General features: G+C 45.0%; 1 protein-coding gene across 1 annotated transcript in view; it reads left to right on the top strand.

The window, feature by feature from the left end:
• The window catches only part of PAPPA (pappalysin 1), a 249,448-nt gene extending 234,272 nt beyond the window's left edge, over positions 1-15,176 (top strand). Inside the window, 2 exon segments of the mRNA XM_033137308.1 lie at positions 2,153-2,251; positions 14,840-15,176. Of these exon segments, the coding sequence (XP_032993199.1) occupies positions 2,153-2,251; positions 14,840-14,947 (207 nt within the window). The 3' untranslated portion in view covers positions 14,948-15,176.
• Positions 15,177-17,813: the final 2,637 nt, after the last annotated feature.

The following is a 17,813-nucleotide window of genomic DNA, read 5'->3' as shown; positions in this document are numbered from 1 at the left end:
GTGCAGTAAGATCCTTAAATAAGGCCCTCCTTCGACAACCATCAGTTGGGGAAGCCTGGTGTGTATGCACAAAGGGGAGGATCTTTTCTGTGGTGGCATCCCAGCTTTGGCACACACTCTCTAGAATGCCTCTGTGATTCCTTTGATGCCATTATCTCAGGCATTTTAAGCTGGTTTCTAAAACATGCAGTGATGGTGGCTTTGAAGAAAGATTAAAGGAATTCATGGCAGCAAAGGCTATCAATGGAAAATAACCACACTGGTTATTTTCTCCCTGCACTGTTGGAGGCAGCAAACCTCTGAATGCCAGAATGGGAATACCGGTAACCAGTGGGGAAAGCACTGTTGCACTCAAGTCCTGCTTGTGAACCTCCCAGAGGCACCTGGTTGACCCGTGTGCGAACACGATGCTGGACTAGATGGGCCTGTGGAAGAGTTTTGTTGCTGTTTCAGTTTCTCTTCTACCGTATTGTGTTGCTGTACAGTGCCCTGGAGTCCATCAATGAATAAAGAGGAATTTAGGATTTTACAATGAGCAAGCTGACAGCTTTCCTGTCATGGTACTCAATGAAGGGGTGTTGACGGTCCCCTCTAGCCCTGCAAGGGCAGGTTTACTTATGGAGAGAGGAATAACTATGATTTAAAAACTTATAGGGTCTAAAATGTTTCACAGTGTCCCCTTGAAATATTTATGAGCTTGACCTTGGCTCCACAGAAAGGAAAGAGTGCCAAAATGTCCTCACTGATTGTTCTTCAGATGTCCCTATGTTTTATTTCTCTTGCTATTAAAAAAACAAAAACAAAAAAACCCCACACAATTAATTAGCTGCAAACAAAACAAGGGCTGCTTTTAGCTCCCTACTTCATTTTCCAGAGACAGTTTCTTCTTCTGAAAGGACAGCGTGTGTCTCCATCTAGGATTAGCAGAACAGAAGAGCCCTAATGGTCACACAATGGGAACTGTGGGATGCAATTAAGTGACCCCCACCTGCAAAAACAGCAGCAGGCAGGGCAGTTCCATGGGAAAACAATGAAATGGTACGATTTTTGTGCAAGCAGCCAACTGTGTTGTAAGTATGTAAGAAGAGCCCTGCTGCTGGATCAGGCCAAAGATCCATCTAGCCTAGCATTGTGTCCTCACTAGGTCAGTCAGGTGCCCCAATGAGATGCCTGCACATAGGACCTGAGCACAACAGCACTTCCCCCACCTTTGAATGCTAATAAACGGACGCGGGTGGCCTAGGGTTTGCTGATCAGAAGGTCGGTGGTTTGAATCCCTGCGACGGGGTGAGCTCCCGTTGCTCAGTCCCAGCTCCTGCCCATCTAGCAGTTCGAAAGCATGTCAAAGTGCAAGTAGATAAATAGGTACCTCTCCGGCAGGAAGGTAAACAGTATTTCTGAGCACTGCTCTGGTTCTCCAGAAGTGGCTTTGTCATGCTGGCCACATGACACAGAAGCTGTACGCCAACTCCCTCGGCCATTAGCGTGAGATGAGCACCGCAACCCCAGAGTCAGAAATGACTGGACCTAATGGTCAGGGGTCCCTTTACCTTTACCTAAACGGCATTCAGAGGCATACTGCCTCCAACTTTGGACATGGAACATCATTATAGCTAGTAGCTATTGAAAGCCTGTTCCTCCTTGTATTTGTCTAATCCACTTTACAAGCCACCCAAGTTGGTGGTCACCACTGCATCTTGTGCCATGTATGTGCCATGCAAAAGTGGAATTTGGAAGTCAGAACCCATCAGCCATTCAAAGGCAATTTCAAGCCTTGCTTGGCTGGGTGTGGGTTTACCTTTGAGGCACAGCATGCTGCATTTCACAGGAGAGGTGAAATGAACCACCAGTTGTAATAGTGACACCAGATAATTGACCAATAGGTCTTGGCCATCAGCCAGAAGGCCTGCTGAGGGACAAGTGCTGTTGTGCCCAGGTCTTGTTTGTAGGCTTCCCATTGAGGCATCTAGTTGGCCACTGTGAGAGCAGGATGATGGAGGGTGTGGGCCATTGGTCTGATCCAGCAGGGTTCTTGGATTCTTAAATGCATGATATAGGTTGAAGAGTTGTTGTTGTTGTTGTTGTTGTTGTTGTTGTTGTTGTTGTTGTTGTTGTTGTTGTGAGTGTCTCAATTTTGGCTTCTTTCTTTCAGCCTTTTATGGGAGATAACTATTGTGATGGGAACAATAACCGAGCCTTTTGCAACTATGATGGTGGGGACTGTTGTGCCTCAACAGTGAAGACTAAAAAGGTAAGCTGGCACCCTCCTGATCCTGATTTTATTGCAGCCCCCATATGGAAGAAGAACACTAGAGGGAAGTGTATTGCTGCTACTTCATTAGGGCAATGTTAGGCAACCTGTGGCCCTCCAGGTGCTATGGAACTACAAGTCACATCATATCCCTGGCCACTGGCTGTGCTGGCAGGGGCTGATAGGAGTTAAGAAGGCATCAAATCCAAACTCTTCTTCTTCTAGAAGGCTCCATGTTCCTCATCTCTGTTTAGGGATGTCAGTGACAGATCTCCTGCAGATAGTCCTGTGTTCAAAGGCATAGCTTGCCTTGTTCAAATGTGCAAGAAAGTACTGGTACATTTGGGGATGTTTTATTTCCTGTGGAACATGCTGCTACTCTTTTCCTTGTTTCTTGTCTTGAAGCTGGGCCTTAACTACCATTATATGTTAGGAGAGCACCAATCAGAGTTAATATTCTAAAGGGGTTAAATTACTAGCTCAGAGGTAGAGTGACTGCTTTGCATGCAGAAGGTCCCATGTTGAGTCTCCACCCAGTTCAGGTAGGGCTGGCGGTGTCCCCACTCTCAAACTCTGGAGAGTCACAGCTGCCAATCAGTGTAGATAATGATCTGACTCTGCATAAGGCAGCTTCCTATGTTCCTAGTGGCTAACTGAGTGATTTCTATCCTGACTCGCTTCTGCTGAAATGGAAGAAAAACTGCAACACTAGAATAGAACCTCTCCAAAGTGGAGGACACAGATCTGCCAGAAATTCTTAAAAAATATTGGCCGTATTTAAACAATGAAATAAATGTACAAAAGTATTGGACATTTGGTGTTTTTCTGCAAACACTGAGCAATTAGTACAAAGTCAACGTGTTCTCTGGCTAATTCCACTTGTAACAGTGAATCAAAATAAAGGTCAAAATGTACTGTCCAAGTAAAGTAACAAAGCTTTTGGTGAGATGTGAACACATCTGGAGCGGATGGGGGAGTAAAATTATCTATATCAAAAATTTATCTACATTAGAGGTAGGCAATGTGGTGCCCTCTGTATCTTTTTGGACTGAAACTCCCATCATTTTTGGCTAATAGTTATGCTGGCCTGGCATGGTAGGAAGCCAACAAAATCTTTAGGGCATTATACTGACTATCCCAGATCTGTATATTTGCTCCAAAACAACTGAATTGAATGAATGAATGAATGCAAGCACATTAGGAGAATAGAGAGCTGCCATACTGAGCCATACTTTTAGTCCATCTAGCTCAGGACTGTATACACTTATTGGCAGTGTTTCAGACAGGGGTCAGTCCCAGCCCTACCTTGAGATGCCAGGTATTGAACCTAGGACCTTCTGCATGCAAAGCAGATGTTCTGCCAACTAAGCTAAAATTACCATTTGTTCTTTGGTGCTTTTTGTTTCTGCTTGGACATTGTGATTCAGTTTATGCCCCTCTTTGTAATGCTTGTTCCTCCATGGCTTCCAGGAGCTTGCAAGTACCTGCTGGGTTTCGGATTCAGACGCTTGGTCATTCGGACAGTGGGGCCCAGCCCCGAGAAATATTTCCCTGTCTGTGACCCTTGACTTTAAAGCAGATTCTTGCCATAGTTTGCTGAAACAGAGTAACCCCACCTCCATCCTTGCTTTGTCCTTTGAGGTACTTTGCTGGTGGAATGTTAAAATGGTATGTACCAAAAGGGGGAGAAGAATGAAAGGCAAGAGAAAGGAGGATGTTATGTATCAAAATACTCTGACTTTGTCTTCCAAGCATGATTGTGCTACCTTCACAAAAAACAAGCCTAGAATGAACTTGGATGTGAAGGCCAGACTGAGGAAAGTGGAGAGGGAAATGAAAGGAAGGGCATTAGAGAGAAATTTGATTAAGTTTGCATATCTAAATATGAATCTGCCTAATTTGCACATTCTAAAACAGCATGCACACCAAAACACAGCCACCTTTCGAAATTTACACTTCTCCAAATTTTGCAATGCAGTTTCCCACCCCAATAATACGTGCAGAAATGCATATACCAAAGTAAGATGCGCATAAAAGATACATACACTTGGGGAAACAAAGTACAAGAATTCACTATAGCTGGGGAAATTGTCTTACAAAATTGTGTCTATTAGACAAAATTGCATTAAAAATGTGTCTCTTAGGAGAAAATTGCAGTAAAATGCTGACAAATTTTCACAAGGACTTAAAATAAATAAATATTGCAACCTGAAGTGGAGAACCCGAACTTAATACTGGAAAACAGAGAAACTGAAATGGATGATTTGCCTATCCCTACCAGTTTGCAAAGGTTTTTCAAGACACACGCTCCTTTGAACCAGGCAGGCTGTCTTGCTAGTTCAGCAGGAAGGCAGTGTGTAGCCAGCCAGCAGAATGAACATGTTAATCTGCTGAGCCGCTTGCCCTGCAATTGACCTGGGAGCGTCTTTGAGGCTCAACAAAGAGTGTTCCGTCCAGCCTTTCCTAACTAATGGCAGGGAATGGGGCCTTCTTCTAGGGATCCAAAGGGGATAAGGTCCTCCATTAAGGACAAACAAAATCCTATTTCCTTTTAATGTCTGCGACCTCCTGACCCTCCCCAGATTCCCAGCTCCCTCGTAGCTTGAATGGTTAGTGAAGCTTTCTACCTCCTTATTTTCTCCACTGCATAACAATTGTAAAGGGAGACAAATGGTTTAGAACAGCAGAACTACACTGTTAAATTGAGCGAGCAAGCCAGCAATTGTGTTTGTGTGTGTGTATTGATGGTAGAGGCATTAACTGAATACCTCTTGGATGATTGTTGACCAGAAAGGGTTGGATTTTGCAGACAGATTTCCAAGTCATTTGGTATCTGTTCATTTATTGTATTTATTGCTTTTCTGCAATGTTATAAGCAGAGCAGCTCTCTCTCTCTCTCTCTCTCTCTCTCTCTCCCCCCCCCCTCTCTCTCTCACACACACACAAACCCTTAAGATACATTGTTTAAAATATCACAATAAAACATTTATTTGTATACTACCTAATCAAAAAGAATAAATAGATAAAAGACCTCAAAGCAGTTCACATGAAATAATCTAAAAAACACCAGACTCTTAAAACAAGTGGACATAATAAAATTATCAAAATATCGATACTGTAAAACCAAAAGCTTAAATACATTGGGCAGCAACCAAAGGAATATAGCCCAGCCCTCTGCTTAAATGAATATCAGACAACTACATTTCAATTTCACATCTAAACACAGATAAGGATGTTAGAAAGTGTATGGAAACTAGGAGATGATATATTAGTTAGATATTACTCAGGTTTGTGAGTACAGCAGAGTGCAGTGGTACCTCGAGTTACAAACGCCTCAGGTTACAAACACTTCAGGTTACAAACTCCGCTAACCTGGAAGAGTTGCCTCGAGTTGAGAACTTTGCCCCAGGATGAGAACGGAAATTATGTGCCGGCGGCACAGTGGCAGCAAGAGGCCCCATTAGCGAAAGTGTGCCTCTACTTAAGAACACTTTCAGGTTAAGAGCGGACCTCCAGAACAAATTGAGTTCATAACTAGAGGTACCACTGTACATCCCTTTGCACCAGAATAGGAAGTTATTGATTCAGCTGGTTACAGCCTTTTTGATGAAGCAACCAGGATGCCTTGGTGCAGCCTGGATTCTTCCAGGTATTCCTCCCCCCCCTTTATTCCACTTAAAACAATAACAACACACACACACAAAAAGTCTTCTCAGAATAAAATAGTGTTTACTCACAGATCACATTCAGTAGCAATCTGGAGGTACATTTATGTGTACAGTATATAAGATGATGGAGTCTGAGTCAGAAGCAGTGGTAGAAGATGCGTAATGAAGGCAAACAAGCAAGATGGAGTAAGAGAGAGAGAGAGAGAGATGGGACCAGCCCTTCTTATAAGTTACACACATCTCTACCTGGCCGCACCCAGGGGGGTGGCTCCTGCAGGTTTGACAGGAAGTTCTCCCTGTTGGATCCACATTCCGCTGTGTGCCCCATTCTAGCAAACAGGAAATGTTGGACTTTGCTGTTCTTTCTGGATATCCCTCAAAAGTGGAAGCCTGTTGTATCACCTCTGAATCCCAGTTGCTGGGAATTGCAGATGGGGAGGGAGAGCACTTTTGCACTTGTGTCCCGCTTGTAGGCTTCCCATTGGAGCATCTAGTTGGCCACTGTGAGCAGAGGATGCTAGACAAGATAGACCTGTGGCCTGAACCAGCAGCTAGACTATTCATATTCATATTCTTGTTTATGTTATTTGTGAATGGAAGTCGTCACCTTCTTTCTCCCTAAAGGCCAGGCGGTTCTTGTTCACTGTGGCCACGATTCCTTATCAAATATTCCAGGATTCTCAACTCACCATGACATATCTTTCCACTGCAATGTTTTCTTCATAGGATTTCCTGCCCACTGCGAGTGGAGTTAGGGAAAAAAAATTATAGGTTGTAATAGTGGACTGTTTTTTTATTACATTATTAAGGTCCAGGATAAGCATCACAGCACTTTTTAAAAATGACTCCGTTCTTTGCTTGTTTTTACATTGGTGTGTGCCTCCTAAATATATATATCACACACACACACACCCAAATCCTACTTCCATCACCCCTGGCTAGCTAATTCAGAGCTCTTGGAGCAGGGCATCCTGGTAACATAAGGGTGCTTGAATAATGCAGTCTTTGTAAATGCATAGGAATGTAAGAAGAAGCCTTATACCAAGTCAGACCATTGGTCCACTTAGTTTTGTCTACGCTGACTGGCAGTAACTCACAAGGACCTCTCCCAGCCCTTCCTGGAGATGCTGAGGATTGAACCTGGGGCCTTCTGCATGAGCAGCAGATGCTCTACCACTGAACTGTGGTCCTTCCCCAATAGCCATTGGTCCTTCCAACTCCATGTAGTCTACACTGACAGGCAGCTCTCCGGGCTTCCATATCTTGGGTGAGAAACTCATAAAACAATAATGTTCTAGACAAAACACGGTGCCCTTCAGATGATGTTGGACTCCAGTTCCCATCAGCCTTAGCCAGTATGGTCAGTGGTCAGGGGTAGTGAGAGTTAGAATCCAACAATATCTGAAGAGCTACCCCTGCTGTATTGAAATATGTTTGCATTGGAAGACACAGGCAGCCAACCACTACTGAGCTCTTCCTGTCTGGTGTATAATCTGGCTCCGTGTCTGTAATTCTCTTGCTGGCTGAGAAAATCTGGATAGCTTTTGCTCACCTGCTCTCTTTTGTCAGGAGGTTCCATGGCTGGAGTGACCTCTCCTCACAGTCCACACCCGCAAATCATGAATAATGAGCTCATTCTAATTGCAAAAAGATGGGCCTCTGTTGCCTGTGCCAGAACCATTGCTTCCTTGAAGCAAGGATCAGGCCATTGAATTCCACAATGTTGCCTCACTACAGACTGGGAGGGGAATATCGCGCCACATGTGCTTTTAGCGATTCCGTTATACATCAGGTACATACTCACAGAGTATCAAAGCAATTTTTTGGGGGGGGGGGAGAAATGACCTACATTTTTATTTATTTATAATAAAAAAGAGAGAGAGGCCATTTTAAGTTGTCAGTTCAACAGTCTTTTGGCTGATTCGCAAAACAGGTGCTGATCTTGGAATGGAAGCACACATTTTAGAGAACCTGACACTGTTTTATCAGAAATGCTCATAAACGCAAATTGCAGTCTGTTTACAGCAGGAGTGGGGCAAGCCTTTCTTCAATTGAGGGCTACAGTCCCTTGGGAGTAATCGGTCAGGCAGATTCCATGCTGGAAGTGGGCAAAGCCAGAGCCAAACAAGCAACCCTTTCTCTCTTCGGCCACCCTTCTTTGCTCTTTTTTTCTGATAGTGGGGGGACAGATCTCTGTTGCTTGCTGAGGGGTTTCCCCTTTCCCTATTCTTTTCCCATCAGTCTACCTGTTCTGACCCCCCTCTCTCATCCATCCTTCCCTCTTTCTCTGGGGTCTCTCCCTACCCATGTGAACTGCAGGCTGACCACTCCTCCTTTTACCAAAAACAAAAAACAAAAATGGCCAGGGCAGATGGGATTTGACTCAAGCAGTCAACCTGACATGTTTGCATAGTGATAGTGAATACTTGGTAGTGAATACCTGGCAGAACCCAAAGTAAATTTACCAGTATGGGTGTAAGGCTTGGAGAATATGGTCATAGGTTCAGGAGTAGCTGGCAAGTGGGTGCTCACATGACCTCCTGCCACGGGCATCAGTGTGACTTACTGGTAGGAGGAGGGTCAAGGCAGCAACAAGGTGCAAAGGCCACATTGGGAACACCAGATCAGCTCCACCAGGACACTTGCTGTGCCCCAGCCTCACCCCTCCTTCCTCTTCCCAGAAAGTTGCAGCGATACTGGTGATGGGAGCTCCGGTGATCACTCCCTTCTCTGCTGATTGCTACTTGTGTAGGCATCTGGTTGGCTGGTGTGAGAACAGAGTGCTGGGCAAGGCCCTTTGGTCTGATACACAATAGCTAGGATCTAAAATAAATCATACTACAGTATTTATTCTCACACAGATCCCTACCAGGGGTGCCCAAACTTTTTTCAAAGAGGGCCAGATTTGATGAAGTGAGCATGCGTGAGGGCTGACCAAAGTTGTTGACCTTTTTAGGATTGACGTTGTTGAGCTTTTTTTTTTTTTTTTTTTTTTTTTAAAATTTTACCCCAAAATTCCTGAGCTTTTTTTTTTAGGATTGAGCTTTTTTGGGAAGGGGGGGTTACCCCAGGAAATAAACTGTGACATGGGCCGGATTAAACAGACCAGCAGGCTGGATTTGGCCCCCAAAACGGACTTTGGACATGCCTGTGGCCTGCAAAATCCACTGACAATCAGTGTTGTTCAGGATTCCCACCCCCTTCCCCAATATCCCACAATTTTATAAATTTCATAGTGCAGAAATGTTCTGGGTCTTGCATACTCTTAGAAATGTGTAATCTGTGAGCTATTATCTCTGCAGTAGGCAGAGTCCACGTATTCTTATACCACAGCAAGATGTTTAAGTCCTGGAAATTCCACCTAATTCCAGCATCCACCTAAGAGGTTCCTTAGTTTGGAAATGTGCTGTTTCATTATCTCATAAGTTTAAAAGGTCAGATTGTGGGAAGGCTTTTATTTGTTTCTTTGTTTGCTTGCTTTTGGTATTTCTTCAAAAGCATCCATCGAAAGTTTTGATGTAAGAGGGCATTCCCAACATAAGTTGAAGAATATTCTCCTATCTATGGTGCATTTGATGTCCTATCAGAAAGCTGCACAAGAGTACAGCGCAGAATTTTTAAGTGACATTCCCTTAACATAAGCTGAGGTAGATTTATAGAATTTGGAAGATGATGATGATTTATTAAATTTGAATACCGCCCTGTACCCACAGGTCTCAGGGCGGCTCGCAGGATAAAATCACAATATAAAACCACAAAATACGCAATCAAAACAAAAACAAAAACAACCCAGTACACCCCACTCCCTGCCAAAACATTTTAAAAGGGCATTGGATGACAATCAACCAAAGTCCTGGTTAAAGAGAAACGTTTTTGCCCAGTGTGTAATAAAGGTGCTGGGCGAGCCTTCCCGAGAAGAGCATTCCACAGATGGGGAGCCACTGCAGAGAAGGCCTGTTCTCATGTTGCCACCTTCCAGACCTCTCATGGAGGAGGCACACAAATATATTGCAGTCCACTTAAGAGTCATTTATTTCAATTGTAGGTTCCTTCTCCCAGGTAAGCTTAAGACCTTCTAATGGTTAAAAAAGGTAAAGGACCCCTGGACGGTTAAGTGGTACGGCGCTCATATCCACTTTCAGGCTGAGGGAGCCGGTGTTTGTCCACAGGCAGCTTTCTGGGTCATGTGGCCAGCATGACCAAATCACTTCTGGTGCAACAGGACACTGTGACGAGTGCCAGAACACACGGAAACGCCATTTACCTTTCTGACGCAGCGGTACCTATTTATCTACTTGTGCTGGTATGCTTTAGAACTGCTAGGTTGGCAGGAGCTGGGACAGAGCAATGGGAGCTAACCCTGTTGCACGGATTCAAACTGCTGACCTTCTGATCAGCAAGCCCAAGAGGTGCAGTGGTTTAGACCAGAGGGCTACCCACGTCCACTTCGAATGGTCACATATATTTTTCAAGAAGTTCCAAATAATAATAATAATAATAATAATAATAATAATAATAATAATAATAATTTATTTATACCCCTCCCCGCGGCTAACACCAATAAAATCACAACAAAAACATAAAACAATTCATTAAAATACAAATTAAAACACAATTTAAAATTTAATTTATACTGCAGCCTCATTTTTAAGTAGCCCACCAATCACATCAAAAGAATGAAACATCAGGGTTAAACTGAAACCAACCCAAAGGCCAGGTGGAACAGCTCCGTCTTGCAGGCCCTGCGGAAAGATGCCAAATCCCGCAGGGCCCTGGTCTCTTGTGCCAGACTGTACCACCAAGTTGGGGCCAGTACTGAGAAGGCCCTGGCCCTAGTTGAAGCCAACCTAGCATCCTTGTGGCTCAGGACCTCCAAAAAGTTATTATTTGAGGACCTTAAGGTCCTCAAATAACAGATACCAATCCTCTGTCCCAATGGCCCAGGTGTAATAAAAAAAATCCTCTAGATTTAGTAAGGGATCTAGTAACTTGTGCCTTAAGGGCAGGATCAGCCAATAAATGTTGAAGCACATCTGCCCTGGATCTCCTACAGCTAGCCTGACTTGCTCACTAAAAATTTGAACATTATTGGTACTAAAATCACATAACGAGAACAAGTTCTTTTTCTCCCAGGATAAAATTATTCTCCTCAGGCTCATATCCCTAACTTGTGGGAGACAGCCTAATGGCAGCAGTGGTGAATATCTGAAATGCCACCTCCTCCCCTACAGAACCTATCAGATGTTTAGAGTGGAGGGCACTTTTCGTAGTTCCACCACCCCCAGAAGCTGAGTGTGGTGATGGTGGCTCAGGAGAGGTCCTTCTCTGCAGCAGCCCCCAAGTTGTTGTCCTCCCTCCACACAGAGGTGCATTGTTGTTGTTCAGTTGTTCAGTCGTGTCCGACTCTTCGTGACCCCATGGACCAGAGCACACCAGGCACACCTATCTTTCACTGCCTCCTGCAGTTTGGCCAAACTCATGCTAGTCGCTTCGAGAACACTGTCCAACCATCTCATCCTCTGTCATCCCCTTCTCCTTCAGAGGTGCATTAGGCAACCTTATTTGTACAGCTTTCTTCAAATTATGAAGACACATTTTTTTTACTCTACTCTTTTGTCACATGAGATGTACCGGTATATTTTCAGGAACCACCCTTTATGTGATTGCAAGTTGTTGTTTTTTAATGTGTTTTTAATGTGTTTTAGATTGTAACGCACCTAGAGATTGTAGGATAAAGTGATGATGAAGAGGAGGCCAAGGTCATGATAATAACAGTGGCTTATGTGTTGCTGGTGATATGCTCAAAAATCCATGGCATTTGAGCTTTTGTCAAGTGGGAAGGAAAGCATAGTTCATTCTAAGGGCACATCCATTACCTTGGCTTTGGACAGTTGCAGTATTTTGTTTTGTGGGACTCGCCTCTTCATTTGAATTCATACTGTCCTGTTCCATTTGGAACAGCTCTCCTTGTTTTATAATTACAATGGGCTTTACTATCTGTATATTATTCCCAGCCTGGGACTTTATGATGAAGCGTGGGTACAAAATCTTGTACGTGGACAAATATGTAGGTGGTCCCAGGTTAAGTCCCCTCCTAATGAGATCTGAGCATGGAGAGCCACTGTCAGTCAAAGTAGACAATACTAAGTGTGCTGGATCATAATTAACTGGCAGGGCACAAATTTTGCATGTTTAAGTTTTCTAACATCTTCAGGCAGGATGGGGAATGTCCCCTGCGTTAAGCCCCAGAGAGCTGCTCCCAATTAATGCTTGCAATTCTGAGGAAGACGGACCGATGCTCTGACTCTGTTTAAGGCAGCTTCCTACATTCCTATGCCCAAAGTCTCCAAGAGCCCTGGCAAATTGTGATTTTATGCCAGCCTAGGATGGCCATAGCAGTGAAGGGTTATTACCTTCCAGCCCTGCTTATAGGTTTCATGGAGGCATCTGATTATCTGACACTGGAAACAGATTGTAGCTTAGTTCGGTTTTAGTGTGCAGCAGGGCTTGGAGATCTCACCTTCCTCTGGCCTCCTCTGTTGTCAACGAAGCTTCCAGTGCCTATAATGTTACTAACCTTCAGTGTTCCCTCCCTTCTCTCAGCATAATGTTTTCCTCTGTGGTAGGACTTCTGGAATCTTTCCTGTAGAGGATTAAGACACTATGTCGGGAAGGAAAATCCACATGGATTTCAACAGGAAAACTCCTCAAGGAGGAGCTGACCTGAATCAAGTACCCTCCTTGTTCCATGAAGAATAAGGAGAAAAATCCTCCCTTCTGTGGGGGAACATTGGAACATCCTTGCTGCTGCTGAAACTGCATTGATGCTTCCTAGTCAGTGATTTCCCCAGTAGCTACTTTTGAAGGATCTCCACAGCTTTGAAAGCAAAACACTTCAATGGAAGATTTTCTGGTGCCAGAGGGTGGGGACCCAGTTATCTGCGTTGAGATCCTTCCAGCCCATGGTGGAAAAGGTTGGGGGGGGTGGAAACCCAGAGGTGATCCAGCCCCCCTCATTCTGCATAATTTGGGTGCAAAGAGAGTGGCGTGTTGTGAAGAGGCAGGCAGGAATATGCATGGAGAAGGGAGGGAGGCGTTGCCTAGCAATGGGAGGACACACATGTGTATGTGTGGCATGTGCATTCCCAGAAGCACCCATAACAAATGTGTCAGCAGAGAGCACAGGTGGAAGGGGCTCCTTACATGACCTGTACCATGGAGAAGAAGAAGAAGAAGAAGAAGAAGAAGAAGAAGAAGAAGAAGAAGAAGAAGAAGAAGAAGAAGAAGAATTGCCATAGCAGGAAGAGGCCAATGTGTTAGCAGAGAGTGAACGCACATTTACGCTTGCTAAAAACATTTGAACAGGTTGTGGCATCGTTCAGGAAGGGAAGGGAATTAGGTCATTAACTCTGGCTCAATAAATGGAAAAGACTCTTGGGAATTCATTCCAGGCACCAAAGTCTCTCCACCCCCCACCCTACCCCACCCCCAGTTTTGCCCTGCTCTTTGCTTCATGTAAATTCCTGATGCAATCCACTGAAATCAACTTCCTTTCACCAAAGCAACACCCAGCTGTTGCTCCAGTTCCTGCCTTCGCTTCTTCTGTTAAAGAGACAGGCAGCTGCCCTTGTACAATAGCCTTATTCCATTCCTTGCAAGCCCCTCACTTGGCAAAATGTGACTTCCTATCCCAAATCCAGAACTCCGCTCACCTGGGAAAGCTGGGCAGGGTTCTTGCTCTACCTGATGCAAGCTTTATAATAAGAGAGAGAGAGAGATAGAGATGTCTCCTGTTCACTTTCAAACATTGCAAAATGAAGCCTGGGTCTGATCTGGATGGGAGCTTAACTGTTAGGGAGAGCAAGTGTGACAGGTGGGTGAGTTACTGCTAAACCAGTCTACATTGTAAATGCTGGCAGATTATTGCTACTAGCATAGGGGTGTGAAATCTCAGGCCCAGGAGCAAAATGCAGCCTCTAGGCTTGTATATCCAGCCGTTGGAACTCCCCCCCCCAGGCCACACCCCTTTATCCTCTTTCCAGCCTTTGGGGCATTCCCAGGCCACACTGGCCCAGCTCCTCACATTAAGTGTTTAAATGTGCCCCTAAAATGAGGCAAGGCCTCTTTGATCACCTGGGTGGAGGTGGCAGGTGGCAGGTATAGAAGCCTCTTAACTTTGTATAGTAAGGACATAGCATTACAAAAGGCAAGCATCTTCTCAGTTCTGCACCCACTTTTTCTTCTGATCCCACCCAACTCCAGCTATGGACTGCAGAAAAGGTCCCATTCCTGTCCCTGACAGGTTTCTGATTTAATGGTCTTCCAAAGGCTAAGCCATGTGGCTCATTTATTGACAGGTCGGTGGCTCAGTATAACACCACATCCTGATGGCAGACTTTTACTGGAGAGAGTCAAGTCCATTCTGGATATTTAAGGCTTGCACAGTTAAAGCACATTTAAATCCTTCTGTCACCCTAGTGCAACAGATCTACTAGGTATTCATAAAGATGACTTCTGGTGGTTAGGAATGTGATGGTTGGGAAATGTACTGGGAAAGGCTTGGGGGCAATCTGATGGTTAAAGGGGAGGCATATAAACCCCAAAAGCAAATCAGGATGAATGCTGATTGCCATATAAGCCTTCCTACAAACATATCAGAACAAATCATTAACATAGGGAGTGCCAAACCTCTGCAGAACCTTGGTGCAAACAAAATCAGGATGGTCTAGGTTGCCTAGAGCTGCCCCAAGTCTTTAAGGCCCATTTGAAAGAGGAAGCCAAGTGTATATCCATCGGGGGGGGGGCTTTCCACAAAGATGGTGTCAACACCAAAAAGGCCCTGCCTAGAAATCCTTTTAAGCAGCTTTCCAAATAACAGCGAGGCACTTATGCCCTATGTTTCTTGGTTTCCTTTGTGCAGGTCATCCCCTTCCCAATGTCCTGCGACATGCAGGGGGATTGTGCTTGCCGGGACCCCAACGCCCAAGAGCACAGCCGACGGGAGCTTCGCGCCTTCAGCTTTGGATAATACGAAGATGACAGAAGAGAAACCACCTCCAAAGGCTAGGAGAGAGGCATCGTCACTTACCCCATTTTTGTTGGTATTGTGTGTGTTTTTTCCTCATTTGTTTAAAACAAAACAATTTCAGCTGCTCAACTCAATGGTGTTTCTGCACCAGGGACCTGTAGAACTCAACCAGTCTGCCTTTAATTTCTTTGCCCAAGGAGAACTGAAATTTGGGGGCGGGGGCGGGGGTGGAGGGTGGAGGGAGAGGCAGGCTCTTGTATTGAACATATCTTACCTAGCAAGAAGAAGCAAAACAGGAAATGGCAAATAGTTGAGTCAAAGAGGACTTTTTTAAAAAACAACAAAAATGTGCCAGGAGACGAAGGAAGGAGAAGGAGGAGGCATCGTGTCTGACGCAATTGTGCACCCACCTCGTTTGAACAATGCGTGGTTCGGTTTGTGGGTTTGTATATCTTTTGGCTTAAGTCCCTCCTCCTCCTCTTTTGTATGCAGATTAAGGCAGAAAATACCAAGCCATATATAAATATGTACCTAATATTTATAGAGAAGTTGGGGGGGGGGTGGAGAGAGGGAGAGGAGCATGCCATGGCAACAGAAGAAGGAGTGCATTGCCTTGGCTGCCTTCAGTGTTGTGCGCTCAGACTCCCTTCATGCTCAATGATGGTGTGAGAAAAAGGAAGGAAGGAAGGAAGGCCAGTAAGCCATTTGGTTTGTTGGGGTTGGGTTGGAAAGAAGAAGAGGAGGGGGAGGGGAGGAAGAAGAATTGCTTGCCAGCTTTGCAGACAAGGAGAGGGGGCTTCCTGAGATGCTTAAGCCAGTGCTTGAGGGAGGGGGTGCATTTCTGTGGCAAAGAGCTGAGGGTCAAGGGGGGTGGTGGCTTAAGCTGCTAAGCTGGGGGGTGAAGGATGGAAGTCCCACTGCACCACCAACGGGGAACAGAGAAGAAAAGGAAGAGGAAGAAGGTCAACCAAACCTCCATCCTCCTGCTGCTGTTACTCTTGCTGCTGCTATATCCCATAAAACTGATTCCCTAACTGTGTCAGGAACAGGGTGCTGTTTAACCTCCAAGCAACCAAACAGTCTGCCTTAAACCGCTTTACCGGTTGCCTGCCTTCCAAACCACCTTGGGGTTCTTCCCCACCTTCCCTTCCTCAAGCACGACAAAGAAAAACAAGACACCAATCAGCCCCCAAAACGTATTCAACTATGTTCTCTTCAGAGTAGACCCCCTTGAATTTGATGGCCCTAGTCCACTTAGGTCTGCTCATTTCAGTGGGTTGGATAACCCTCAAGGCCCAAAATGAAATTTCAGCAGCAAACAAAGCCTCGTGTGGCCGTGTGGCTTTTCCATCACCCGATCAGCCTTTCTCCTCCAAATATAAAATCCCTGAGACAATAACGCAAGCTGTGGCTGAGGAGAGAGGGGGGGGGGGGCTTTCCCAAAGTGATAGAAGCTACCTGGTGCAAGACCCTTGAGCTGTGTGGAACAACCCTTATCAGTATTAACCTCTTGGGCAGGACCCCACAGTGCTTCTGGAGTCAGCTCTTGGTTGCTGCCAGCTTCCTCCCATCCTCTCTCTCTCTCTCAGTCATTGGACTCCATGTGCAATTATTGCTGCTAGAACTCTACATTCTGCACACAGGGGCCTGGGCTTGTAAAACTTCAGGGTCTCCTATCCCTGCAGGGAATCTGAAGAACTGACTACAATTCCCTCTGGTGTCTGCCAAAAGAAGAAGAAGCCAAGTCTTAGGTGGTCTTAGGTGATGGAACAGGCACACAATTTGATTTGTTGCCAGGATTGTTTGCTTGCCATTTTGAAAAAAATGCAGTAGCTCCATCTTGACATAACTGGATGCCATTATGGGAAAGAGAAACCACAGCACTGGCCACTCATGTGATTCGGCAATCTAGGTTCCCCACATCTATCCTTTGTATTTAAATTCCAGCAAATTGTGCAGGGTGGGGGAGCTATTCGCAGCCAATGGAAATATTTCAAGTTTTAAAGAAGCCTGGTCTGCTGCTAACTGATTCTCAATTTGGGCATGCCTATGCATCAGACATAAACATAAACTGGATTAATAGTCCTGCTCTCACCCCTAGGAATTCTGGGAACGTTTAACAAAGAGTTCTCAAAAACACCCAGGACCCAACTGACTTTCCCAGTATTCTTCAGGGAAAGGCATGACAAGGCCAAATTAAATGATATGTGGGGGGGGGGGGGATGTGTGTGCAGGTCTGTAGCTCTACCTCTTTCTAAGCAGCTGTGGGGGGGCCTCTGAATTGAATCCTGCTGGTGGCACTTGGGAAAGAAAGGGTTAACCTTTTCCTGCTGCCATGCCATTTACTCAAAACAAACCACCACCACCACACTTCTCAAACTATGGTTTGGAGACATTATTCTCCTCCACCGCCATGCAAAATATCATTCTGTAGTCCCAAGTCCATCCAGTTATAGGTGAATTTAAGATGGGAATCTCTTCCCATCTGAGAACATCTTTTAAAAAACAAACTCCAGATGAAATACATAAGGGAGTATGCTTGGGGATGGGTGTGGGGTGTGACTTTAAAAAGGCAAGTGAATTTGATTTGTCAGATACATTCTTACCCAATAATTTCCTACAGAACTTCCTTGTGGCTGTCTCTCGGCGCCAGTTGATTTAAAAAGCACCAACTCTGTTAATGAATAAGAATTGGGGGGGGGCAGGGGGGATGATTCAGTTTGGTTTGTATTTCAGTGGAAACCTATGTAATTCACACTTCCCCCCAAAACAATCCACAGACTAAAATGCGGCTGTCCTTCGGATTTCACACTACTTTGGAATTTGCAATGCCAAATAGTAACATGAAAAAAATGCAAATATTCAG

Source organism: Lacerta agilis, chromosome Z, assembly GCF_009819535.1.
Source record: "Lacerta agilis isolate rLacAgi1 chromosome Z, rLacAgi1.pri, whole genome shotgun sequence".
NCBI classification, from domain to species: Eukaryota; Metazoa; Chordata; class Lepidosauria; order Squamata; family Lacertidae; genus Lacerta; species Lacerta agilis.
The sequence above is the reverse complement of the archived record's forward strand: the minus strand, read 5'-3'. Positions and strand labels throughout refer to the sequence as shown.